This window comes from Ahaetulla prasina, chromosome 2, assembly GCF_028640845.1.
Source record: "Ahaetulla prasina isolate Xishuangbanna chromosome 2, ASM2864084v1, whole genome shotgun sequence".
NCBI classification, from domain to species: Eukaryota; Metazoa; Chordata; class Lepidosauria; order Squamata; family Colubridae; genus Ahaetulla; species Ahaetulla prasina.
In genome coordinates this window covers 13,966,271-13,993,847 of record NC_080540.1, presented here as the reverse complement: position 1 = coordinate 13,993,847, position 27,577 = coordinate 13,966,271, and the positions used below count along the sequence as shown (strand labels likewise).

General features: G+C 47.2%; 1 protein-coding gene across 1 annotated transcript in view; it reads right to left on the bottom strand.

Moving 5' to 3' along the window:
• Positions 1-27,577, bottom strand: part of LOC131193051 (complement factor B-like) — a 57,591-nt gene that overhangs the window by 14,040 nt on the left and 15,974 nt on the right. Inside the window, exons 4-14 of the mRNA XM_058172807.1 lie at positions 26,656-26,829; positions 26,378-26,461; positions 17,258-17,379; positions 14,365-14,503; positions 9,660-9,812; positions 8,793-8,894; positions 7,580-7,666; positions 7,130-7,267; positions 4,512-4,609; positions 3,160-3,271; positions 2,120-2,264 (exon numbers count right to left, since the gene is read on the bottom strand). Coding sequence (XP_058028790.1) covers positions 2,120-2,264; positions 3,160-3,271; positions 4,512-4,609; positions 7,130-7,267; positions 7,580-7,666; positions 8,793-8,894; positions 9,660-9,812; positions 14,365-14,503; positions 17,258-17,379; positions 26,378-26,461; positions 26,656-26,829 — 1,354 coding nt within the window. The remainder of the gene's footprint in view (positions 1-2,119; positions 2,265-3,159; positions 3,272-4,511; positions 4,610-7,129; positions 7,268-7,579; positions 7,667-8,792; positions 8,895-9,659; positions 9,813-14,364; positions 14,504-17,257; positions 17,380-26,377; positions 26,462-26,655; positions 26,830-27,577) is intronic.

Here is a 27,577-nt window from a genome sequence, read left to right as displayed (position 1 = left end):
CACTTAGCAACAGAAATTTTGAGCTCAATTGCGGTCATAAGTTGAGAACTACCTGCATTGGCCAAGTGTATTAGTTTTAATTAAAACCCTTATTTTTTCATAACAAATTGGCATTTGTTAAGTGAGTTTTGCCTCATTTTACGACCGTGCTTGCCACAGTTGTTTAAGTGAATCCCTGCAGTGGTTAAGTTAGTCACACGGTTGTTAAGTGAATCTGGCTTCCCTGTCGACTTTGCTTGTCAGAAGGTCACAAAATGGGATCACTGTAACCGTCATAAATATGAGCCAGTTGCCAAATTCTGATCACGTGACCTTCTGACCTTCTGATCACGGTCATCGCTCACATTTTTCACAGCCGTCGTAACTTTGAGCAGTCACTAAACGAACTGTTGTAAGTCAAGGACTACCTGTATAAGTATTGCCGGGCATCTGAATTTTGATCACGTGACCAAGACGAACTTCCCCCTGGTTTGCGTCAATTACCTGACCTTCGGACCTTTCGCCGTGAATTGAAAACGTATTTGTTCATCCAAGCGGGACTGGCTTAATTTTTAATTTTTAAATTTTGAATGTTTTGAATTTTAATAATTTAAAATTGGGTATTTTGTTTTATTGGGTCAAATCTGACGGTTTTTAAACTTTTCGGCCATTATAGAATATGTTATTTTAATCTGTTGTTTTAAAATTGTATATTGTATTGTTTTAATCTGGCTGTACACCGCCCTGAGTCCTTCGGGAGAAGGGCGGTATAAAAATCTAAATAATAAATAAATAATAAATAAATAAATGGGGATGCTGCAATGGTGTAACTGTGAAAAAGGGTCATAAGTCACTTTTTTTTAGTGCAGTTGTAACTTTGGTCGCTAAATGAACTTTTGTAAGTCGAGGACTACCTGTATATCATTTTTGGAATTATATTGTTTCTAGAGCTATGATGGCGAACCTATGGTGAACATGTGCAGGCACGCGAGCCGTCACCCAGCTCAGCTCCACTGTGCATGCGCGTGTGTGCCTTCCGCCAGCCAACTGATTTTCGGGATGCAGGAGGATGGGGCACATTCAGGAGACGTGCAGGGGGGTCGTGCACATGCACGGGTGGGCAGGGATTGTGTGCACATGCGCAGGGGGGTGGAGCGGAGTGCAGGGGAGTGCGGTGCTCCTGGGCCCAAAATCCCACCTCGTTTTTGGGCCCAAGAGGCTGCAGGGAGTCCAAAATGTGGGGGGGTCATGCACACATGCACGGGAGGCGTGGGAGTGTGTGTGTGTGGGGGGTCATGTGCGCAATCGGAGGGGCCCAGGGGGAGCATGAGGGGTTATGCATGCATGCGCAGGGGGGGGCGCGTTGCATTATGGGTGCCAGCATGCACGTGTGCTTTTGGCACACAACGAGAAAAAGGTTAGCCATCACTGTTCTGGAGTGTTTATTTGTTTATTTATTTGTTTATTTATTTATTTATTTATTTATTCAAATTTTTATACCACCCTATCTCCCGAAGGACTCAGGGCGGTTTACAGCCCGAAAAAAATACAAATATAATACAAAATAAAACACTAAATTAAAAAACTTATTTAAATAGGCCAAAATTTAAAATTACAATTAAAATGATAAAAACCCCATTAAAATTAAAATTAAAATTAAAATTCTAGTCCAGTCCTGCACAGATAAATAGATGTATTTTAAGCTCGCGGCGGAAGGTTCGAAGGTCAGGAAGTTGGCGGAGTCCTGGGGGAAGTTCATTCCAGAGGGTGGGAGCCCCCACAGAGAAGGCCCTTCCCCTGGGTGTCACCAGTCGGCACTGCCTGGCGGACGGCACCCTAAGGAGCACCTCCCGGTGAGAGCGCACGGGTCGGTGGGAGGCAATCAGTGGCAGCAGACGGTCCTGTAAGTAGCCCGGCCCTAAGCCATGGAGCACTTTGAAGATGGTTACCAAAACCTGTGTTAACCGTATTCTCACCCTTTTTACTCCCTAGCTCTTGCCTGGCGGAACACAGGTGCGCTGTTTTTCAGCCTTCCCACCTGAACAGTTTTTTAATTAGCAGATCAAAGAGACATCATCGGATAATGATAAAAAAAATAATTTTTACAGTATCCTCCGACCCTCATCTCCTTTCAGCTCACCTTGCAAAAGATGGAAGGTGCTTTTCTTTGAGTTTGACCAGAGCAACGTCATAATCGTAGAACTCCGGGGTGCCCGTATTTGTTACTTTCTGGCTATTGTATTCTGGGTGGCGTCGGATTTCAGCTACTGCAAAGTTGGTGGTTCCTAAAGAAGAGAGAGACAATGCGAACTCCTGGAAACCTTCGCAGTTGATGGAGGCTATTGTAGGAAGTTAGCACCCACCTCTCTCCTAGGAAAATGAGATATTTTGGAAAATATGAAAAGAGCAGAATATATTTCCCCTAAAAGGAAACACATTCTATAGAAACTCAGCCCTGCCCCATCTTTGTCAATGGGCCATTAAGACCTGAGCCAGTCTATTCTACAAAACAAAGATCTACCTCCTTCAAGCAGAGTTATAGTAGGAATTGCCCAAAGCCCCTTCATTACATCATCACCCAGTAAGGCTCAACCAAGCCTGGAACACAGACAACCTACAAAGTTACCCCTGCATGACCCCATGGGAGTCTGACAACCATTCAGAATTACAAGCTCAAATTCAAAAGCCCAGAGAGGGCATAAAACTGGGGCACTCTTAGCATCTCTTCCCTTTTGTCCCCCAGGATCTCAAAGCATGTGGTCCATTAAAAACCAAGTTCAGTTCCCCACTTGGAACTGAACCCAGATGGACATTTCTTCCAACACTATTATAATAATGGAACCACGGAAATGTTAAATTAGTGGTCCCCAAACTTTCCGGCTCTGGGGACCAGAAACAGCATTGATGGTCGACGGGATGGTTTAGCATGCATGAACGCTGCTTGCACAAATGCAGTGTTTGCACACTTATGTGTTTGCCCGCCGTTTGTGTGGCCCAGTTCCCAACGGGCCATGGCCCTGTACGGGGCCACACACCAAGGGTTGTGGACTCCTGTGTTAAACCATCATTCACGACCTACTGTTAATGGCACAAGAATAAAGCAGTCGAGTCTTCTTTCACCAGTTAGAAACCCACCTCTTCTTCTTTCTATCTCCATGCCCTCGCGAGAATTTGGCTTACCAAGGATGACGCTGATATCTTCGATCCCATTAATCCCGGCCAAGCAATGGGCTGCTGTCAAGATATCCCGGTCAGAGACAATGACTCCCTTGCAGATTTCTTGCCGCGGTTCCTAAAAGTTAGACATAGAAATCATCCTGGGATCATGGCAGTGGTGGTATTCAGCCGGTTCTATTAGGTTCGGGCGAACTGGTAGCAGCAGCTGGGGAGGCTCTGCTCACCCGCCTGGACATAGTCACGTCCCATTTATCCACATTTTTGATGCTCCACGCGTGCACGGAAGGCCCTGCGCATGCATGGAGGTGGCCCCTGCGCACGTGAGTGTTCCCATTTGCAAACCGGTAGCGAAGGTAAGTGAATACCAACCCTGGATCATGGAGAGCAGCAACAATCTTACCTTAATCCAGTGCGTCTCAACTTCAGAAATTTGAAGAGGCATGGACGCCAACTCCCACAATTCCCCAGCCAGCCATGCTGGCTGGGGAATTCTGGGAGTTGAAGTCCAATCATCTTCAAGTTGCCAAATTTGAGAAACACAGAGTTGGACACTTAGAACCAACCCAACAATCACAGAAAGCAAGAAAGACAGTTAAGGAAAGCAAACCAGATCCCGGAACACGTTGCTATCTTGATGGCATTTTTTTTATTAAAGGGCTCCTCCTTAGGCATGCCCCAATATTATCTTGCATTGGTGAAGCATGAACAAAGTGCAATCTGCCAGACGTTTCGTTGCTATGCAGTTGTGTGCAAAATCCTGCATTTGAAATATGGAATAAGGGGTCCTTGGTGACGTCCTGAGCTTGGTTATTTCCTTGCAGGTGTTTCGTTATCCTAAGTAGGTAATATCGTTAATGCTACCTGGTTACGTTAACGAGATGTCTGCAAGAAAACAAGCAAGTTCAGAGAGCACCAAGGACCCCTCATTTCAACCCTGAGCCAATAAATATTCTCCTTTATTGGAAGTATGGAATATTTCATTTTGGGTGTCCACCCAAAAATGAAATGGTCTTTGAAAACTTGTCACATTCTGTGGTTGGAATACAGATTTCTCTTTTGATGTTTTCTCTGGTCACATTTTTTGGTTATCTTTACTGGATTGGCTGGATTTTGGTTAAAACTGCTTTTTGTGCTGGTCGTAAAGTATCTATGTGCACTATCTACACCAGTGGTCTCCAACCTGGGCAACTTTATGACTTGTGGACTTCAACTCCCAGAATTCCTCAGCCAGCAGAAGCTGGCTGAGAAATTGTGGGAGTTGAAGTCCACAAGTCGTAAAGTTGCCCAGGTTGGAGACCACTGATCTACACTATCTATGTGCACTATCTACACTATCTGGTGCTAGTCGGTCTTACGTTGATGACAATCCTCGCAAACCAGGGATACTTTTCATAGTCATCTACAGCTTCTTCTCCGGGTGAGAAACCACACGTGGGCAAAGATTCACCATCATCTGGGAATAGAAAGACATGTTTTTGGAAGGTAGAACTTCCTAGGGAAAAAATGAGCAGGTTGGAAGGGAGACAGATAGGTGGGACTTCTGAATCCCTAGGAAGAACATTAGACCAAGTCTGGAAACAAGTGACATCCTTATTCTGGGAGAAAAAAAGATGGAAATGGACTAAAGTGAATTGACAGTTCCTATACCGAGTTCCTCAAACTTTATTCCTCAACGACTATCAGAGGAAAATTTTTTTAAGTGGGTTTGAAAACTTGGTTACTCATGGATGGATGCCCCCAGCTTCACCAAACTTCAAGAGCGTGCCTACCGAGCCCACCAATGAAATATTTACAATAAAAAAGTCTAAGAGTTATCCAAAGGTGGTTTGCTCCAGAGGCAACTGGGCTTTCTTGTTTTTCTTTGAAGACATTTCGTTTCTCATCCAAGAAGCTTCTTCAGCGCTGACCTGGATGGTGGAGAATGGAAGGATTTATAGTCCTTGCAGATAGCTGGTCATTTGCATTCTTTGAGAGAGTCGTTGAGGCCACTTGGAGGTTTATCTGTGTCCTGAGGGTCATCTGAGTGGTGCAAATGGGCGTGGAGCCTTCTGAGATCTGTTGAAAAGACTGTGTTGTAGACTGGAGATAGATGACTACTCAGGTGACCCTGAGGAGGACACAGATAAACCTCCAAGTGGCCTCAACAACTCTCTAAAAAGATGCAAATGACCAGCTGTCTGCAACGGAATATAAATCCTTCCATTCCCCACCATCCAGTCAGAGTTGAAGAAGCTTCTTGGATGAGAAGCAAAGCGTCTTCAAAGAAAAACAAGGAAGTTCAGTTGCCTCTTGAAAAAACAAAACACCTTTGGGATAACCATGGCCTGGATGACTGAAAATCTCCATAGACATATGAGTGTTACCAAATTCTTTTGATATTATCAAATCTCATGAAGATAACAGTTTTCCTCCGAGATTTCAGGTGAAAGAGCAAGAGATCTAATAATAACCGAGTCATTGCCCATGATTATTATTAGATCTATGATGCCATGCAAAGTCGTAAGATCGTACCCTCATACTGAAAAGTTTCTCGATTCCAGATTCCTAAGCCATTTCTCCACTGAAATCGTTCAAATCTTTTTTGTTTGTTTTCTTTTAAATCCATCTTTGTTTGTTTTCTTTTAAATCTATCGTCATTCTGGCATGGATGGTATAACTGGAGAAATGCTTTTATTGTTATTTTTATTTATTTATTAAATTTAGATGCTACCCATTTCGCTATCCAGAGTGATTCTGGATGGCTAACAGTGCAATAAAAATAGAAGTGTGAAAACAATGAAAAGTACAGGAACAATTAAAATGATCAGAATTAAATGGACTAAAAAAAATTAAGAGCTCCTGCAGAGTGGGGGTTGATGCCTTCTCATGTTAAAATGAAGGATGTACAGGCAGTCCTTGACATATGACTTATTTGTTTAGTGACCATTTGAAGTTACAATGGCACTGAAAGAAGTGACTTATGACCGTTGTCACATGACATTGGCAGCATACCCACGGTCACGTGATCAAAAGTTGAACGCTTGACAATTGGTTCATATTTATGATAGTCATAAAGTCACTTTTTTTCAGTGCTGAACAGTCACTAAACAAAAGAATGTAAGTCCAGGATTGCCTATTGGCGCAGTGATTAGAATGCAATATTGCAGACTAATTCTGCCAACTGCTGACTGTACAGCAGTATATAAGTCTAACTGCCATGGCTATTGCTATTAAAAGTCTTGGTGCCATAGTAGTTAGAATGCAGTATTGCAGGCTAATTCTGCCGACTGCCAGCAGTTCGATTCTGACCGGCTCAAGGTTGATTCAACCTTCCATCCTTCCAAGATGGGTAAAACGAGGATCCAGATTGTTGGGGGCAATATGCTTACTCTGTAAAACCGCTTAGAAAGGGCTGTAAAGCCCTGTGAAGCGGTATATAAGTCTAACTGCCATTGTTATTGCTATTAAGAATTGTGGTGCCATGGTGTTTAGAATGCAGTATTGCAGGCTAATTTTGCCGGGTGCCAGCAGTTCGATCCTCAGCGGCTCAAGGTTGATTCAGCTTTTCATCCTTCCGAGGTCGGTAAAACTGAGGACCCAGATTGTTGGGGGCAATAGGCTGACTCAAAATTGCTAGGAGAGGACTGTAAAGCACTGTGAAGTGGTATATAAATCTAAGGGCTATTGCTATTGTATTAAGAGCCGTGTGGGTATGAAAGATAGAAACTTCCAACTTTCTTTCTTTGCAAGGGAAACAAAATGTGGCACGTCAGGGTCAAGTCAATGCAGTGGTGGGTTCCTACCGGTTCGCATGAACCGGTAGCAGCGCTGGTGGGAGACTCTGCCCACCCACCCGGACGTCATCACGGACTGTCTGTGCATGTGTAGAAGTGCTGCGCGCACGCGGTCACATTTTGAACTGGTAGCGAAGGTAAGTTGAACCCACCACTGAGTCAATGAGTCATGAAATCAGTGAAATGAAAATTCAGATTACCCAGACTCTTCTCCAAGACCTCTTGCAGTTCATTCAAGTCCTTCAAAATGAAGCTGTGTCTCTCATTGGGTTTGTGAGACGCCAACTCATTAATAACCTCTATGTTGAGCTCATGGCCGGTGCCGAAGACATAGATATCTAGGTGCAAATGTGGAGAGAAGCATACGTCAAGGAGAGGAATAGCGCAGTGAAACCAGCAAACTGATTTCTCCCCGTTAAAATTGCACTACGGAAAAATCCTTTCAAGCAGTGCATGGAAAAACGTCACTGAACGGGGCAGCGTTTTGCCCAGTTAAAGGTCCCAGACAAAAGAGACACGAGAGTTTTAGCGGTAGATCGATAAATAAGCCAAGAAATTCAAGGAAATGAAATAAAACAATCTCTGTCCCAACTGGCTGGGGCAGTGAAATGCAACGAAGGTAAAATGAAGCACATGGATCATCCTCTCACCCAAATGATCATCACGATGGTTTGGGGAAGATCCGCCAATGTCTATTTGTAGGACAGTAGATGAGGAGATCCCCACACTGTGGTTGTCTGGAAAAAGGAATGATTGTTGCATTTATTATGGCGTGCTGTCATTTGCGGGTAAGGGGAGGGAAGGAATAGAATAAATAGATTATGGGAAAAAAACATTAATCAGTCCTGGATTCTTCTTCCAACATTTTCCAAAAGCACTTTGGCAGACTAACACCTTTCATTGCCCTTCAGGCAGGGGTGGGATTCAGCCGGTTCGGACCAGTTTGGGCAAACTGGTAGCTCCGACGATCAGCTGGGAGCGAACCGGTTCGCTCCGACGAGCAGGTGGGGTCTCTTGCCTGCCCCTGCGCTTTATTTATCTCTATCCTCCCAGCTGATTTGTGTGGCAGAGCATATTGCTGCACCTCAGCTGCGTTACTCCCCAGAAGTAATGTGGAAGGTTAAAACTGTGCATGTGTGCGCAGCACCCACATGCGCGAAACACACAATCACTGAACTGGTTGTTAAACTGGCAGGATCCCACCACTGCCTTCAGTCCTTTGTCTATCCCTCCCTCCATTCCGTCCTTCCCTTCCTTCCTTCCTTCCTTCCTTCCTTCCTTCCTTCCTTCCTTCCTTCCTTCCTTCCCTCCCTCCCTCCCTCTGTTTCTTCCTTCCTTCCTTCCTTCCTTTCCTTCCTTCCTTCTTCCCTCCCTTCCTCTCTCCTGTCCTTCTGTCCTTCCTTCCTTCCTTCCTTCCTTCCTTCCCTCCCTCCTTTCCTTCCTCCCTCCCTTCCTTTCTCCCATCCTTCTGTCCTTCCTTCCTTCCTTCCTTCCCTCCCTCCTTCTTCTCCCTTTCCCTTTCCCCTTTTCTCTTGATCTCCCTCGCCTGTCCCCCCTCCCTCCCTCCCTTTCTCTTTTGCTCCCTTCCTCTCTGCCCCTCTCTTTCCTTTTCCCCTTCTCTCTCCCTCCCTCTTTCCTTCCCTTGTTCCCTTCCTTCCTTCCTCTCTCTTGCTCTCCTTCCCTTTCCCTTTTCCCAATTAAAGATCACAGATAAAACACACCCAAGAGTTTTTGTAGTATATTGATCAATAAGCAAAGCAATTCATGGAAATGCAATAAAACGATCTCTGTCCCAACTGGCTGGGATAGTGAAATGCAAAGAAGGTGAAATGAAGCTGTTCAACCCATTCATCATCATCTTACCCAAATGATCATCATGAGAGTTTTCGGAAGGTCTCCCAATGTTAAGAAACTCCTTTATGTGTTGGATGACAATAGACGGGGGGCCCCCCAAGTTGTAGTTTCCTAGAAAAAGAAAGATTATTGCGAAAAGTCATTCTGACCTGTCATGCCGTCATTTGGGAGTAAGGAGAGGAAGGAAGGGAATATTATGAATTTTTTTTAAAAAAATTACTCGGTCCTGGATTCTACTTCCAACATTTTCCAAAAACACTTGGCACACTAACACCTTTCATTGCCCTTCAGTCCTTTGTCTACTCCTTCCTTCTTTCCTTCCTTCCTTCCTTCCTTCCTTCCTTCCTTCCTTCCTTCCTTCCTTCCTTCCTTCCTTCCTTCCTTCCTTCCTTCCTTCCTGCCTCCTTTCCTTCATTCCTCCCTTCATTTCCTCTCTCCCTCCCTCCCTCCCTCTCCCTCCTTCTCTCCTTTCCTTCTTTCCTTCCTCCTTTTCCCTTTTGCTCCCTCCCTCCCTCTCTTTCTCCTTCCCTTTCGCTCCTTCCCTTTCCTCCCTCCCTACCTCCTTTCCTCCCTTTCTCCCTTCCTCATTTCCTTTCTCCCACCCTCCCTCGCTTTCCCTCCTTCCCTTCCCTTCCTTCCTGCCTCCTTTCCTCCCTTCCTTGTTTCTTCCCTCCCTCCTTTCCTCTTTTCCCTTTCCTTCCCTCCCTCCCTCCCTTCCCAGACAAGTTGAGGCCCTTGTATAAAATGGTGCATTTGAAATGACTGCTGACTCCTCTTATAATCTTTTCAAGGTCCTCTAAAAATCCTTTCTCAAACAACAGAACAAGAGCAACCGAAAGAACTCAGGAGTTTGCATCGTCCTCTTGACCTGCTCACCATCCGATAGGAGGATAATGACATGACGAGTTGTGGTGGAGACAGGAGTGGGGTTCAGCCCCCTTCGCTTCTCTTTCAAGTCCTGCTCGATCATCATCTCATAGACAAGTTGAAAGCCATTCGCGATGTTGGTTCCAGGCTTCAGCTCATGTGCTGGAATAATCAAAATGCAAAGCTGAACAGTGCATTAGTTGGTGAGCCTTAATAAGAGGTTGTAAAAAAATACTTTTAAAAGGCTCCTCTGATGATCCCAGCTGAGTTGCTTCATCGTCAGAGGCTTTTGTTTTCTTTTAAAAGCATTTTTTTGGCCTTTAAAAGAAAAACAAAGCCTCTGACGATCAGGCAACTCAGCTGGGATCGTCAGAGCCTTTTAAAAGCATTTTTTAAACAACCCCTTCAGCCAAAAAGGTTGTAGGAAAAATGCTTTTAAAAGGCTCTGACGATCCCAGCTGAGCCGTGCGATCATCAGAGGCTTTTTTTTTTGCTTTTAAAAGCATTTTTTCAGCCCAAGAAAAAATGCTTTTAAAAGTAAAAAAAAAAAAAAAACTTCTGATGATTGCGCGGCTCATTTAGGGGGGAGGGCAAGAATTTTTGCTACCAGTTCTTCGAACCACCCGCCATCATCGCTACCGGATCAGGCGATCCGGTCCGAACTGGGAGCATTTCACCCCTGCTGGTAAGGACTGGGATTTGCTCTCAGTTTATATTCTAGTGCCGTGATGGTGAACCAGGGACCTCTCCGATGGCATGTGAGCTGTCACCAAAGTTTAGCTCTGCTGCGCAGGCACGCATGCCTCCCACCGGCCAGCTGGTCTCTAGGTCTCGGCCGTGCATGCGGGGGGGGGGGGCATGGTGTGGCTCAGGCTGTAAGAAGCCTGTTATTAAAACACAGCTGCCTGCAATTACTGCAGGTTCTAGTCCCACCAGGTCCAAGGTTGACTCAGCCTTCCATCCTTTATAAGGTAGGTAAAATGAGGACCCAGATTGTTGGGGGGGCAATAAGTTGACTTTGTAAATATATAAATAGAATGAGACTATTGCCTTACACACTGTAAGCCGCCCTGAGTCTTCGGAGAAGGGCGGGATATAAATGTAAACAATATATATATAGCTGCTCCTCATTTAGTAATTATCTTGATTAGTTGCCTGTGGAGATTCTCAGTTATCCAGGTCATGGTTGTCCCAAAGGTACTTTTTTTTTTCCCCCAAAAGGCAACTGGACTTTGCTTTTCCTTGAAGACGTTTCGCTTCCCATCCAAGAAGCTTCTTCGGTTCTGACTGAATAGTGGAGAATGGAAGGATTTATATTTATATTCCTGACATCTTTTCTGAGAGTCGTTGAGGCCACTTGGAGGTTTAACTGTGCCCACAGGGTCACCTGATTCGTGCAAATAGGTGTGGAAACTTCTGAGAAGTGCGGAAATCTCCTGTTTACAACGAAGTCCTTTTAGCATTTCCAAGAAGGCTCCACATCCATTTACACTATTCAGGTGACCCTGAGGGCACAGATAAACCTCAAGCGGCCTCAACGACTCTCAGAGAGCGCTAATGACCAGATGACTGCAAGGAATGTACATTTTTCCATCCTCCACCATTCAGTTAGAAGTGAAGAAGTTTCTTGGATGAGAAGCGAAATGTCTTTGAAGAAAAACCAGAAAGTTTTTCAAAGCCCAGTTGTCTTTTGGAAAAAGCACCTCTGGGACGATCTTAGTTAGCGACCATTCACAAATCCATTGGTAATAAATTTCAATCAGTGGTGGGTTGCTCCCGGTTCACCTCGGTTCGGGCGAACCGGTAGTGGCAGCAGCAGGAGGCTCCACCCACCCACCCAGATGTCATCAAAAATGCTCATGATACGCAAAAGCTTCTGCGCATGCGCAGAATCGCCACATGTTCGCGCTAACAATAGCCTGTTATTAAAACACAGCTGCCTGCAATTACTGCAGGTTCTAGTCCCACCAGGTCCAAGGTTGACTCAGCCTTCCATCCTTTATAAGGTAGGTAAAATGAGGACCCAGATTGTTGGGGGGGCAATAAGTTGACTTTGTAAATATATAAATAGAATGAGACTATTGCCTTACACACTGTAAGCCGCCCTGAGTCTTCGGAGAAGGGCGGGATATAAATGTAAACAATATATATATATATATATAGCTGCTCCTCATTTAGTAATTATCTTGATTAGTTGCCTGTGGAGATTCTCAGTTATCCAGGTCATGGTTGTCCCAAAGGTACTTTTTTTTTTCCCCCAAAAGGCAACTGGACTTTGCTTTTCCTTGAAGACGTTTCGCTTCCCATCCAAGAAGCTTCTTCGGTTCTGACTGAATAGTGGAGAATGGAAGGATTTATATTTATATTCCTGACATCTTTTCTGAGAGTCGTTGAGGCCACTTGGAGGTTTAACTGTGCCCACAGGGTCACCTGATTCGTGCAAATAGGTGTGGAAACTTCTGAGAAGTGCGGAAATCTCCTGTTTACAACGAAGTCCTTTTAGCATTTCCAAGAAGGCTCCACATCCATTTACACTATTCAGGTGACCCTGAGGGCACAGATAAACCTCCAAGCGGCCTCAACGACTCTCAGAGAGAGCGCTAATGACCAGATGACTGCAAGGAATGTACATTTTTCCATCCTCCACCATTCAGTTAGAACTGAAGAAGTTTCTTGGATGAGAAGCGAAATGTCTTTGAAGAAAAACCAGAAAGTTTTTCAAAGCCCAGTTGTCTTTTGGAAAAAGCACCTCTGGGACGATCTTGGTTAGCGACCATTCACAAATACATTGGTAATAAATTTCAATCAGTGGTGGGTTGCTCCCGGTTCACCTCGGTTCGGGCGAACCGGTAGTGGCAGCAGCAGGAGGCTCCACCCACCCACCCAGATGTCATCAAAAATGCTCTGCGCATACGCAAAAGCTTCTGCGCATGCGCAGAATCGCCACATGTTCGCGCTAACAATAGCCTGTTATTAAAACACAGCTGCCTGCAATTACTGCAGGTTCTAGTCCCACCAGGTCCAAGGTTGACTCAGCCTTCCATCCTTTATAAGGTAGGTAAAATGAGGACCCAGATTGTTGGGGGGGGCAATAAGTTGACTTTGTAAATATATAAATAGAATGAGACTATTGCCTTACACACTGTAAGCCGCCCTGAGTCTTCGGAGAAGGGCGGGATATAAATGTAAACAATATATATATATATATATAGCTGCTCCTCATTTAGTAATTATCTTGATTAGTTGCCTGTGGAGATTCTCAGTTATCCAGGTCATGGTTGTCCCAAAGGTACTTTTTTTTTTCCCCCAAAAGGCAACTGGACTTTGCTTTTCCTTGAAGACGTTTCGCTTCCCATCCAAGAAGCTTCTTCGGTTCTGACTGAATAGTGGAGAATGGAAGGATTTATATTTATATTCCTGACATCTTTTCTGAGAGTCGTTGAGGCCACTTGGAGGTTTAACTGTGCCCACAGGGTCACCTGATTCGTGCAAATAGGTGTGGAAACTTCTGAGAAGTGCGGAAATCTCCTGTTTACAACGAAGTCCTTTTAGCATTTCCAAGAAGGCTCCACATCCATTTACACTATTCAGGTGACCCTGAGGGCACAGATAAACCTCCAAGCGGCCTCAACGACTCTCAGAGAGAGCGCTAATGACCAGATGACTGCAAGGAATGTACATTTTTCCATCCTCCACCATTCAGTTAGAACTGAAGAAGTTTCTTGGATGAGAAGCGAAATGTCTTTGAAGAAAAACCAGAAAGTTTTTCAAAGCCCAGTTGTCTTTTGGAAAAAGCACCTCTGGGACGATCTTGGTTAGCGACCATTCACAAATACATTGGTAATAAATTTCAATCAGTGGTGGGTTGCTCCCGGTTCACCTCGGTTCGGGCGAACCGGTAGTGGCAGCAGCAGGAGGCTCCACCCACCCACCCAGATGTCATCAAAAATGCTCTGCGCATACGCAAAAGCTTCTGCGCATGCGCAGAATCGCCACATGTTCGCGCTAACAATAGCAAAACGGTAGCGCCAGGATTTGAAAACTACTACTGATGTCAATGGTAATAAATTACAAATACAATGGTAATAAATGACAATAAATGACATTTTCCAACTGGCATTTACACCCAAATTTTATGTATATGACCACAAAGGCTTTCAGTGTGAAGTTGATTAAAATAAATAAATAAAACAATTTTCTTGGTTGCCCTCTTACATGAAAGAAAAGCCCTTGGCAGCCATATGGCAGAAGCTTCATGGCTTGCCTACCACTGCACAGGTAGTCCTCGACTTACAACAGTTCATTTAGCGACCGTTACAATGTTACAATGGCACTGACTGAAGAATGTGACTTAGGAGCGTTTTTCACACTTACGACCGTCCCAGCATCCCCATGGTCATGGGAGGGAGGAAAAGCTTGGCAACTGACTCATATTTATGACAGTTGCAATGTCCTGGGGCCATGTCATCCCCTTTTGCGACCTTCTGACAAGCAAAGTCAACGGGGAAGCTTGATTCACTTAATGACTGGATAACTAAGTCATGAAGAACTTCCATGATTCACTTAACAACCGTGGCAAGCAAGGTTGCAAAATGGGGCATTAACCGTTAACAAATGTCTTGTTTAGCAACCAAAATTTTGGGCTCCATTTTTTGGCTAGTAAGTTGAGGACTAACTGTATTTATATTCCTTTTTTTTAAACCAGCATGCTCACCATCGATGCTAATGGAACCCAGCAGTTCAGACACCCAGCCAGCATCGCTACTCTGTGGATAAGTCGTACTCAGAACCATTCTGCTTTCGGTGGCAAAAGTCACAATGCCATAATTGGGAAGGAGGTCATAGCTGGAGATCTATAATAATAACAACAACAACAACAACAGAACTGCAAAAAACTGCGCTACTTGGAACATCATACATCTTAAGAAGGTACTTGGTTGATACCTAGGATGCTGGCAGCAACCCGTATCAACCATTTAGCACCAGTCAATGGTATTTGTGATACATTTTTGAATGTTCAGTTGACTGTGTTTCATGTTTAATGAATAAAAGAGTTAATTAATAAATAAATGCCAAGGGGTTAAAACTCTTTTGATAAACCTCTTCTTCCACTTATGACTGTATGACTCTAACATTGTTGCTTGTATCCTTACGATTTATATTGATATTGATTGTTTCCTGATTGCTTATTTATACCCTATGACTATCATTAAGTGTTGTACCTTAGAATTCTTGATGAATGTAACTTTTCTTTCATGTACACTGAGAGCATATGCACCAAGTCAAATTCCTTGGGTGTCCAATCACACTTGGCCAATAAAAAATCTATTCTGTTCTATTCTATTCTATTTTATTCTATTCTATTCTATTCTATTCCATTCCATTCCATTCCATTCTATTCTATTCTATTCTATTCTATTCTATTCTATTCTATTCTAGTCTAGTCTAGTCTAGTCTAGTCTAGTCTATTGACCGGCTGGGTGGGCGTGGCAGGGGAAGGATATTGCAAAATCTCCATTCCCACCAAACTCTGGGGCCAGCCAGAGGTGGTATTTGCCGATTCTCCGAACTGCTAAAAATTTCTGCTACCGGTTCTCCAGAACCTGTCAGAACCTGCTAGATTTCACCCTTGGATTGTGTGTATGCTGTATGCTTGTTGCCTCCTTAACAAGGCAATTTCGATAGCTTGGCCATTGCCATTGCCCTCCCCCCCCCAAAAAAAAATATCCCCATTTTTCCAAAAGCTATCTGCCCTTCTTCCACGTGTCACTAGAACCCTGGAGCATGGGTCTTGTGGTTCAAGCTGCTTTCAGTTTTTGTTGTGTCTTGCCCGCCCTCAGAGCAGCCGGGGCCTTCTTACCTGCTCCCGAACACTGAGGAATGTATGCCTCCCGGCCCAAGTCCTGGCTCCATGCCCACACAAACTGCAGAAGAAGGAGCATCTCCCTCCCCCAGCCCTGACTCCATGCCCAGGCAAACGGAGCAGCTAGACCCCTCCCCCTCCTCCACAGCATGTGAGCCTGAGGAGGGTTTATTCCCAACAGCTGCTGATTGGTGTGACCCTCGCATCAGAAGGCTGGATAGGCGGAGGCAACAGAAGGAAGGGAGGGGCAGGCCTTAATGAGTGCTGAGTCATGGAGCCACACCCCATGGCCTATATAAAGGATCTGCTTTCTGGCAGTCTCTGAGTCAGGCAAAAGTCGAACTTATCTTGCTGAAGTCACTTACTGGTCTCCTGCCTGCCCTGAGGACTTTGCTAGGACTTTGGGCAGAGCTGCAGAGGCAAGCCTGATTCGGATTTCCCTGACCCGGCCGTCAGCGGAGGAGTGGGACACGACAGTTTTGTTGAAGCAAACCTGGTTCAAGGAAGCTTTCAAAATGGAGCTTACCTTCTGGATTAACTTCACCAGTGCTTCCTTAGCCTTTATGAACCTTTTTCGGCCAAAGCTTTTCGAGGCGTCAATGAGAAAGTAGATATTAAGTGAGTCACTTTTGTTGTTAGCTGATGCTCCTGATAGGGGGGAAAGAAACACCAGAATGTAGGCTCTGCGCATGCGCAAGATGGCAGCCTAGCCGAAGTTCGGAGACAACGAGGATTATGTGAGGAGGGGGATGGCGGCGCCCAGGCGGCCTGCCGAACAGCTTGCGCCCCCCCGTTAGCCGTATCATCTTCTGGACAGCCGTGGGGAGGTCTTGGGACCTCCTGGGCCGCTGCCGAGACCAGGGCTGCGGAAGGCGAGCTCTAACGGCGGCCATTTTACCATCCGGCCGGGCAGGAGCCAAGAAAGTAACAACTGGGTAATGGAGGAAAGGACGCGGGACCCAGATGGCTTGCCGAGCTTCGCCTCCCGGCCAGGTATACCATCTTCGGGCAGCCGGGAGAGGCCTGTGGGCCTCTCTGGACTCCGGCTGTCGGGAATGAGACCGAGGATGGCGGCGCCCAGGCGGCCTGCCGAACAGCTTGCGCCCGGTTAGCCGTATCATCTTCTGGACAGCCGTGGGGAGGTCTTGGGACCTCCTGACGCGCTGCCGAGACCAGGGCTGCGGAAGGGCGAGCTCTAACGGCGGCCATTTTACCATCCGGCGGGCAGGAGCCAAGAAAGTAACAACTGGGTAATGGAGGAAAGGACGCGGGACCCAGATGGCTTGCCGAGCTTCGCCTCCCGGCCCAAGTCCTGGCTCCATGCCCAGGCAAACGGAGCAGCTAGACCCCTCCCCCTCCTCCACAGCATGTGAGCCTGAGGAGGGTTTATTCCCAACAGCTGCTGATTGGTGTGACCCTCGCATCAGAAGGCTGGATAGGCGGAGGCAACAGAAGGAAGGGAGGGGCAGGCCTTAATGAGTGCTGAGTCATGGAGCCACACCCCATGGCCTATATAAAGGATCTGCTTTCTGGCAGTCTCTGAGTCAGGCAAAAGTCGAACTTATCTTGCTGAAGTCACTTACTGGTCTCCTGCCTGCCCTGAGGACTTTGCTAGGACTTTGGGCAGAGCTGCAGAGGCAAGCCTGATTCGGATTTCCCTGACCCGGCCGTCAGCGGAGGAGTGGGACACGACAGTTTTGTTGAAGCAAACCTGGTTCAAGGAAGCTTTCAAAATGGAGCTTACCTTCTGGATTAACTTCACCAGTGCTTCCTTAGCCTTTATGAACCTTTTTCGGCCAAAGCTTTTCGAGGCGTCAATGAGAAAGTAGATATTAAGTGAGTCACTTTTGTTGTTAGCTGATGCTCCTGATAGGGGGGAAAGAAACACCAGAATGTAGGCTCTGCGCATGCGCAAGATGGCAGCCTAGCCGAAGTTCGGAGACAACGAGGATTATGTGAGGAGGGGGATGGCGGCGCCCAGGCGGCCTGCCGAACAGCTTGCGCCCCCCGGTTAGCCGTATCATCTTCTGGACAGCCGTGGGGGAGGTCTTGGGACCTCCCTGGACGCGCGGCTGCCGAGACCAGGGCTGCGGAAGGGCGAGCTCTAACGGCGGCCATTTTACCATCCGCCGGGCAGGAGCCGAAGAAAGTAACAACTGGGTAATGGAGGAAAGGACGCCGGGACCCAGATGGCTTGCCGAGCGGCTTTCGCCTCCCGGCCAGGTATACCATCTTTCGGGCAGCTGGGGGAGAGGCCTGTGGGCCTCTCTGGACTCCCGGCTGTCGGGAATGAGACCGGGATGGCGGCGAATGGCGGCCATTGGACAACGGACGAGGCCGCGGCTTGTATTTAGTTGCTGGGAAGCCGCTGGATTTCTCTCCTGACATCCAGCGTTCTCGGCTATTTCGAGAATTTTGGGGCTTACCAGCCTCCTTGGTTCCCCTGGTCCTGTTTTGGATTTGGTGGACGGCCATGGGGCGAAGGGCTGTGAAGGATCCCCTGGTGGCCCCTGCTGAGGTGTCCCGCCTAGTTTGGCCTGGTTGGGCCCAGCTAGGCCTGCTTCTTCCCGGATTAGGAAGTTACATTACCATCTGTGACATTGTCACGCATTTGTTATCTTGCACTTTGTATGGCCGGCCGGAGTTTTCTGGGTTCGGCCATCTTTGGAACTTCCCGGGGGATGAGTGGAGACCGACTGTTGCAGTGGGACTTTATCTTGAAACATCTATTGTGGAACCATCTACCTCGGAAATAGCTGAGACGCCATGGTCGGAGAGAGGAATACCACCTCTATTAGATTATGGATTTTAGGACTGAGCTTGGTGCAGAGTAGTAATAACTTTCTACCATCAGACTACATCTGCTTATTGTACTATCTTGTGTCAGCGTTAAGCCAGCCACCATCCGAAGATATTCTGGCAGATGGGTATCCATTAGGATTTGGCATTACATCCTGCCACCCCAGACATTATACTACTACCTCTCGCTGTCTTCTTTCTCCTGCTTATGCTTGTGAACATTTATGCGATATTCTGCCTTGGAACTCTTGCGCCTGCGAGGTGCCCCCGCCTCGCAGGAATGGCCCGCCGCATTATCAAGGGCCGGCCTCAATGACGGGTCTTGGGACCTCCTGGGCCGCTGCCGAGACCAGGGCTGCGGAAGGGCGAGCTCTAACGGCGGCCATTTTACCATCCGGCCGGGCAGGAGCCGAAGAAAGTAACAACTGGGTAATGGAGGAAAGGACGCCGGGACCCAGATGGCTTGCCGAGCGGCTTTCGCCTCCCGGCCAGGTATACCATCTTTCGGGCAGCTGGGGGAGAGGCCTGTGGGCCTCTCTGGACTCCCGGCTGTCGGGAATGAGACCGGGGATGGGCGAGCGGCGAATGGCGGCCATTGGACAACGGACGAGGCCGCGGCTTGTATTTAGTTGCTGGGAAGCCGCGGCTGGATTTCTCTCCCTGACATCCAGCGTTCTCGGGCTATTTCGGAGAATTTTGGGGGCTTACCAGCTCTCCTTGGTTCCCCTGGTCCTGTTTTGGATTTGGTGGACGGCCATGGGGCGAAGGGCTGTGAAGGATCCCCCTGGTGGCCCCTGCTGGAGGTGTCCCGGCCTAGTTTGGCCTGGTTGGGCCCAGCTAGGCCTGCTTCTTCCCGGATTAGGAAGTTACATTACCATCTGTGACATTGTCACGCATTTGTTATCTTGCACTTTGTATGGCCGGCCGGAGTTTTCTGGGTTCGGCCATCTTTGAACTTCCGGGGATGAGGGGAGACCGACTGTTGCAGGGGGACTTTATCTTGAAACATCTATTGTGGAACCATCTACCTCGGAAATAGCTGAGACGCCATGGTCGGAGAGAGGAATACCACCTCTATTAGATTATGGATTTTAGGACTGAGCTTGGTGCAGAGTAGTAATAACTTTCTACCATCAGACTACATCTGCTTATTGTACTATCTTGTGTCAGCGTTAAGCCAGCCACCATCCGAAGATATTCTGGCAGATGGGTATCCATTAGGATTTGGCATTACATCCTGCCACCCCAGACATTATACTACTACCTCTCGCTGTCTTCTTTCTCCTGCTTATGCTTTTGAACATTTATGCGATATTCTGCTTTGGAACTCTTGCGCCTGCGAGGTGCCCCCGCCTCGCAGGAATGGCCCGCCGCATTATCAAGGGCCGGCCTCAATGACGGGTCTTGGGACCCACAGAGGTGGCATGCGAAAAAAAAGAGCCTTTGGGGGTTTTTAGATAGGGCTTTTTTAAGGGGTGGGAGGGGCAGGGCGGGTGTTGGGGGTAGCCCGTCGGGTGGGGAGCCAGTCCTTGCGCGTGCTCGCGACGGTTTTTTAATGGGTTCGGAGGTTAGGGGGGGAGATTGCGTTCCTGCTGGTGAGGGTGGTCTGATTAGCACGGTAAGTGGGAGGGGCAGATATGGCGGAAGGGGGGGACCATATCGTTTTGGGGGGTCGCGCGGTCGATGTTTGCAGGCGATCGCGCGCCCCGATCCCCCGTCCTTTTCCCGTTCCCCGGATGGTCGAGACCCTCAGAGCCTGGGCCTTCGGCTGATGTTATGCAACGCACGGTCCGTAGTCAATAAGGCCCCCCTAATACACGATCTTATTCAGGGGGGCGCTGCGGATCTTATAGGCGTTACGGAAACCTGGCTGGGCACGGAAGGGGGTGTCCCCCTTGTTGAGATGTGCCCGCCAGGTTTCCGTGCATTCCATCAGCCGAGGGCCCAGGGCAGGGGTGGAGGGGTGGCGGTTGTGATTAGAGAGAGCCTAGAGCCGAGGGAGACCACTGTTCCTCAGATTGCTGGGTGCGAATCCCTCTTTGTGAGATGGGGTCATAGGTGTCAGGTGGGATTACTGATCGCGTACCTGGCTCCTTGCTACGTGACAGTCGCCCTGCCCGAGCTCCTGGAGGTGCTGGCCGGGGTGGCAGTTGAGACCCCCAGACTTTTAGTCATGGGGGACTTTAACTTGCCATCTTCCGGCTTGTCATCGACAGCAGCTCGGGAGTTCATGGCTTCCATGACGGCCTTGGACCTGACCCAAGTAGTTGATGGCCCTACTCACATTGGGGGTGGCACTCTGGACTTGATTTTTGTCTCTGGTCAGTGGTTGAGAGATCTGGACTTGAAGGAAATAGTCATTGAACCTTTGTCATGGTCAGATCACTCTCTTCTTCGCCTGGACTTTCTGACCGCTACTCCCACCGCAGGGAGACGGAGCCGATGCGTTGGTTCCGTCCCAGGCGCCTGATGGACCCGGAGGGGTTCCGGACGGAGCTTGGGCCATTCCCTGAGGGTCTGGCTCACGGCTCGGCTGAGGAACTTGTTGCGGCCTGGGAACAGGCCGCGGCGGGGGCCTTAGACCGAGTCGTGCCTTTGCGGCCTCTGACCCGGCGCAGGTCCCAACCGGCTCCTTGGTTCTCCGAGGAGCTGCGAGGGATGAAGCGCCAGAGAAGACGCCTAGAGAGTTCCTGGAGGTCTAGCCGTTCGGAGGCTGATCGGACACTAGTGAAGTCCTATACTAGGACTTACCTAGTGGCATTGAGGGAAGCGAGGCGTAGCTACGCCTCCTCCCTCATTGCATCGGCAGATAACCGCCCAGCCGCCCTGTTTCGGGTGACTCGCTCCCTTTTACATCAGGGGGAGCGGGATGACCCGTTGCAGGGACGTGCTGAGGAGTTTAACGGTTATCTATACGATAAAATCGTTCAGCTTCGGGATGGTCTGGACCAGAATTGCAGTGACGCGGGTGAGACGGCTGAGGGCGGTCTTGGTGACATTTTATGGGATGAGTTTGACCCTGTGGCTCCCGAGGACATGGACAGGTTGTTGGGTAGGTTGAATGCCACCACGTGTTTACTGGACCCGTGCCCCTCCTGGTTGGCAATTACAAGTGCTTCTTTGGTGGAGGGAGTCTTCCCGGCCGCCTTGAAAGAGGCGGTGGTGAGACCCCTCCTCAAGAAGCCTTCCCTGGACCCGGCTGTTTTAGGTAATTATCGTCCGGTCTCCAACCTTCGCTTCGCGCGAAGGTTGTAGAAATATGGTGGCTTATCAGTTTCCCCTACACCTGGATGAAACTGTCTATCTAGACCCGTTCCAGTCCGGCTTCCGGCCCGGTTACAGCACTGAGACGGCTTTGGTCGCGTTGGTGGATGATCTCTGGAGGGCCAGGGATAGGGGATGTTCCTCTGCCCTGGTCCTGTTAGACCTCTCAGCGGCTTTTGATACCATCGACCATGGTATCCTGCTGCGCCGATTGGGGGGATTGGGAGTGGAGGCACCGTTATCGGTGGTTCTCCTCCCATCTCTCCGATCGGTCGCAGACGGTGTTGACGGGGGCAGAGGTCGGCCCGCGCGCCTCACTTGTGGTGCCGCAGGGTCGATCCTCTCGCCTTTGTTCAACATCTATATGAAGCCGCTGGGTGAGATCATCAGTGGCTTCGTGTGAGGTACCAGCTGTACGCTGATGACACCCAGCTGTACTTTTCCACACCGGGCCACCCCAACGAAGCTATCGAAGTGTTGTCCCGGTGCTTGGAGGCCGTACGGGTCTGGATGGGGAGAAACAGGCTCAAGCTCAATCCCTCCAAGACAGAGTGGCTGTGGATGCGGCATCCCGGTACAGTCAGCTGAGTCCTCGGCTGACTGTTGGGGCAGTCATTGGCCCCGGTGGAGAGGGTGCGCAACTTGGGCGTCCTCCTGGAGGACCGGCTGTCTTTGGAAGATCATTTGACGGCCGCCTCCAGGAGAGCTTTTTACCAGGTTCGCCTGGTGCGCCAGTTGCGCCCCTTTCTAGACCGGGATGCCCTATGCACGGTCACTCACGCCTCGTGACGCCTCGCCTGGATTACTGCAATGCTCTCTACATGGGGCTCCTTGAAGGGCATCCGGAGGCTGCAGTTAGTTCAGAATGCGGCTGCGGGTTATAGAGGGAGCCCTCGTGGCTCCCGTATGACACCTATCCTCGCAGACTGCACTGGCTACCTGTGGCCTTCGGGTGCGCTTCAAGGTGTTGGTAACCACCTTTAAAGCGCCCATGGCATAGGGCTGGGTTATCTACGGACCGCCTACTGCTACCGAATACCTCTCACCGACCTGTGCGCCTCACAGAGAGGGACTCCTCAGGGTGCCGTCAGCTAGACAGTGTCGTCTGGCGACGCCCAGGGGAAGGGCCTTCTCTGTGGGGGCTCCCACCCTCTGGAACGAACTCCCCCCAGGACTCCGTCAACTTCCGGACCTCCGAACCTTCCGTCGCGAGCTTAAGACGCATTTATTCACCTGTGCAGGACTGGCTTAGATTTTAGATTTTAAATTTAGATTTTAAATTTATAGATTTTTAAATTTACAAGGGTTTAAATTTGGTTTTAAGATTTATATTTCTATTTTTTAATATTTGGCATTAGAATAAGTTTTTTAATAGTTATTTTAATTGTATATAAATGTTTTATGTGCCTGTGAACCGCCCTGAGTCCTTCGGGAGATAGGGCGGTATACAAATTTGAATAAATAAATAAATAAATAAATAAATAACAGAGTTGGAAAGGATCATGGAGGTCTTCTAGCCCAACCCCCTGCTCAAGCAAGAGACATTATATCATTTCAGACAAATGATTTCCAATCCCTTCTTAAAAACTTCCAGTCTTGGAACACCCACAACTTCCAGAGTCACTGATTAATTGTTCTTACTGTCAGAAAGTCTCTCTTTATTTCTAGGTTGCTTCTCACCTTGATTAGTTTCCACCAGGAAATCTACTTACCTTCCTTACCGGCTCGGGAGTGCATGCGCCCCACACGCATGTATGCAGGTCACATGCGTGTGCAGACCTTCTGTGCATGCGTAAAACCTTCTGCACATGCGCAGAAGGTCAAAAACACATTACTTCCTGATTAAAACTAGGAAGTAATGACACCCGGGCGGGTGGGCAGAGCTTTGTTCCACCATCGCTACCGGATCGCTGAAATACCGGCTGCGATCGCTACCGGATCATGTGATCCGGTCCAATCCGGTAGCATTTCACCTCTGGTTTCCACCCATTGGTTCTTTGTCCTGCCTTCAGGTGCTTCGGAGAATAGCTTGACTCCCTCTTCTTTGTGGCAGTCCCTGAGATATCGGAACACGGCTATCGCATCAATCCTGGCCCTTCTTTTCATTAAACTTGATATGGCCAATTCCAGCAAATGTTCTTCATATGTTTTAGCCTCCAATTCCTTAATTATCTTTGTTGCTCTTCTCTGCACTCTTTCCAGAATTTCAACAGCTTTTTAACATGGTGGCAATCAGAATTGGATGCAGAATTCCAAGTGTGGTCTTACTAAGAGTTTGTAAAGCAGTACTAGAACTTCATATGATCTTGTGTCAGTTTTGAAAGACAATTTTCTTTTTTGCTTCTTAACTGCCACATATTTTAGCTGGGGAAGTTGGGAGGGGGTTGTTGTTGGAGTGGTAGAAAGTTAGTCATAACAACATTCTGTATTCAAGGACTTTTGCCTATGTCTGATGGAGACTGCCTGAAGATTGTATCCAGTTGAGTGTGAAGAGTTGATTGGACAATGTGATGAACTTGTGGGTATGGGGCAGGGCTGTGAACTGTCAGCTGGGTGTGGAAAACCTGGAAGCTTTCAGATTCGGGTTTTCCCAGCTGTGCCAATATGACATTTCTAATAGAATAGAATTTTATTGGCCAAGTGTGATTGGAAACGCAAGGAATTTGTCTTGGTTCATATGCTCTCAGTGTACATAAAAGAAAAGATACGTTCATCAAGGTACAACATTTACAACACAATTGATGGTCAATATATCAATATAAATCATAAGGATTGCCAGCAACAAGTTATAGTCATACAGTCATAAGTGGAAAGAGATTGGTGATGGGAACTATGAAACGATTAATAGTAGTGCAGATTCAGTAAATAGTCTGACAGTGTTGATGGAATTATTTGTTTAGAAGAGTGATGGCCTTCGGGAAAAAACTGTTCTTGTGTCTAGCTGTTCTGGTGTGCAGTGCTCTATAGCGTCGTTTTGAGGGTAGGAGTTGAAACAGTTTATGTCCAGGATGCGAGGGATCTCCAAATATTTTCACGGCCCTCTTCTTGATTTGTGCAGTATACAGGTCCTCAATGGAAGGCAGGTTGGTAGCAATTATTTTTTCTGCAGTTCTAATTATCCTCTGAAGTCTGTGTTTTTCTTGTTGGGTTGCAGAACCGAACCAGACAGTTATAGAGGTGCAAATGACAGACTCAATAATTCCTCTGTAGAACTGAATCAGCAGCTCCTTGGGCACTTTGAGCTTACTGAGTTGGCTCAGAAAGAACATTTTTTATTGTCCTTTTTTAATGATGTTTTTGATGTTAGCTGTCCATTTGAGATCTTGCGATATGATAGAACCTAGAAATTTGAAGGTTTCTACTGTTGATACTGTGTTGTCAAGTATTGTGAGAGGTGGAAGTATGGAAGGGTTTCTCTAAAGTCTACCACCATTTCTACGGTTTTGAGTGTGTTCAGTTCCAGATTGTTTTGGCTGCACCACAAGGCTAGTCGTTCGACCTCTAAATTGGAACTCTGAGGAACCTCAGGCCTCAGAGTTTTATTTTGTTGGAGGTGTTTCATGGAACCCTGTCATCTTGATTATATCCCTCTGTTAACACAGCCTAGGATTGCATTGGCTTTTTTGGCTTGCAAGACTCCAAGATCCTTCTCACAATTACTGCTGTTGAGCCAGGTTTCACTTAGCCTATACCTGTATGGTTGGTTTTTCTTGCCTAAATGTAAAATCTTACTTTTAGGTAGGCTGAATTTCATTTTGTTAGATAGGGCCCAGTGTTCAGGCCTCTTGAGATCCATCTGGATCTTGAGCCTAGCTTCTGGACTATTGTCTATTCCTCCAAAGTTGGCAATTTTAAGACTTGTGAAGAGCCGTGGTGGTGCAGTGGTTAGAATGCAAAACTGTAGGCTACTTTCTGCTGACTGCCGCTGCCAGTAGTTCAGCAGTTTGATTCTCACTGACTCAAGATTGACTCACTCTTCCATCCTTCCGAAGTGGGTAAAATGAGGACCCAGATTGTTGGGGGCAATATGCTGACTGTAAACCGCTTAGAGAGGGCTGTCAAAGCACTGTGAGACGGTACATAAGTCTAAGTTCTATTCCTATTTCATGCTCGTTGGGGAATTCTGGGAGCTGAAGTCCACAAGTCTTACAGCTGCCATGTTTGGAGGCCTCTAATATAAGGTATGGGGTTTGCAGCATGACAATCATTGTGTTTCCCCCTCCCCCACTTGCTCTTCCTAGAAATGCCTGGGGCACTTCTTCCCACACCTTGATTCTACTCAGTGGTAGGTTTCAAATTTTTTTACTACCGGTTCTCTGGGTGTGGCTTGGTGGGCATGGCATGGTGGGCGTGGCTTGGTGGGCGTGGCAGGGGAAGGATACTGTAAAATCTCCATTCCCTCCCCACTCCAGGGGAAGGTTACTGCAAAATCCACATTTCCTCCCCATCAGCTGGGACTTGGGAGGCAGAGAATAGATGGGGCCAGGGCCAGTCAGAATTTTTACTACCAGTTCTCCAAACTACTCAAAATTTCCGCTACCAGTTTTCCAGAACTGGTCAGAACCTGCTGAAACCCACCTCTTATTCTGCTTGGCATAAAATAGGGCTGAAGGAAATTCTGGCAAATTCTCAAGATCCTTGCTCAGTCTGTTTCCTGACCTGACCCACCTCAGAAAGGTGCCAGCAATCAGATGGGCGCAACTGTATTAGAATCTTTAACAAATATCTTTCTACCAAGGACGATATATCATGATTAAACGATGCTCTGGTCTCTTATCCTACCACACTTACAAAAAATTACCTTGGCTGGCAGACAAAGCAACTTCAATGAGGGATGGAAGGAACTTGGTGACTATTTCTTCTTTAGAATCAAAAGTGAATGGGCCTGAGAAAGAAAAGGAGGAGACAGTGAATTTGTTTCCCAGTATTGTTTATGTATGTGTGTATGTGTGTGTAAGGATAGAAAAAAAACCAATCAATGATTGCATAAATGATGGCAAAAAAAGAGAGAAAACAATAACAGTTCTAGATTCACCTTTTCAAATGCTAAGCCCGTCTTTTCCTACCCTGTTTACTCACTTCGACATTCTGGTTCTGATCCGCTCCAAATTCCTGATTTTTGGCAAACTCTTTCCTTTGATCCAATAAGAGACAACCCTCTAGAACATTGGTAGCGGACTGAACTCTCTGTTTGATACTGTGTGCCGTATTTTCGAGCGCCAATCGGAATTCCTGGGTCAGGACAATGGCCAGCTGAAAACGAGAGGGGGAGGGAATGACACACCGATCGATGTACTTACTTATCTGCAAATACAATTTTTGTATCACTGCTGTTCCCATGGAGGTGGTAAACAGTTTATTTTATTTTAGTTTATTTTATTTATTTATTTATTTTTGTCACACAGTATATATAAGCATATGCATGTAATAACTATACAATATATAAGCCTATATATAAGTATGATTATGTAATAATTATATTAATTGGATATAATGAAAGGAAACAATAGGACAGGAATGGTAGGCATGCTTGTGCTCTTATGCATGCCCCTTACAGACCTCTTAGAAATGGGGTGAGGTCAATAGTAGACAGTTTTTGGTTAAACAAAAACTGTTAAATCAAACATTGAACAGTTAATCCAAACATCAAACGAGACAGTGCATCGTCAACCTATGATACAAGCTTCTTGAGAAATCATTGGTTTTGAATTCTATCGCTCTAGACCAGCGTTTGTCAAGCCTTGGCAATTTGAAAATGTGTGGACTTCAAAAATGTTAAGAATTAATGGACTAACAGAGTTGGAAGGGACCTTGGAGGTCTTCTAGTCCAACCCCCTGCTCAAGCAAGATACCTTATACCATTCCAGACAAATGGCTGTCCAATCTCTTCTTCAAAACCTCCAGTGATGGAGGTACTTTTTCAAGAGGCAACTGGGCTTTCTGGTTTTTTCTTTGAAGATGTTATGATTCTCATCCAAGAAACTTTTTCAGCCCTGTTCAG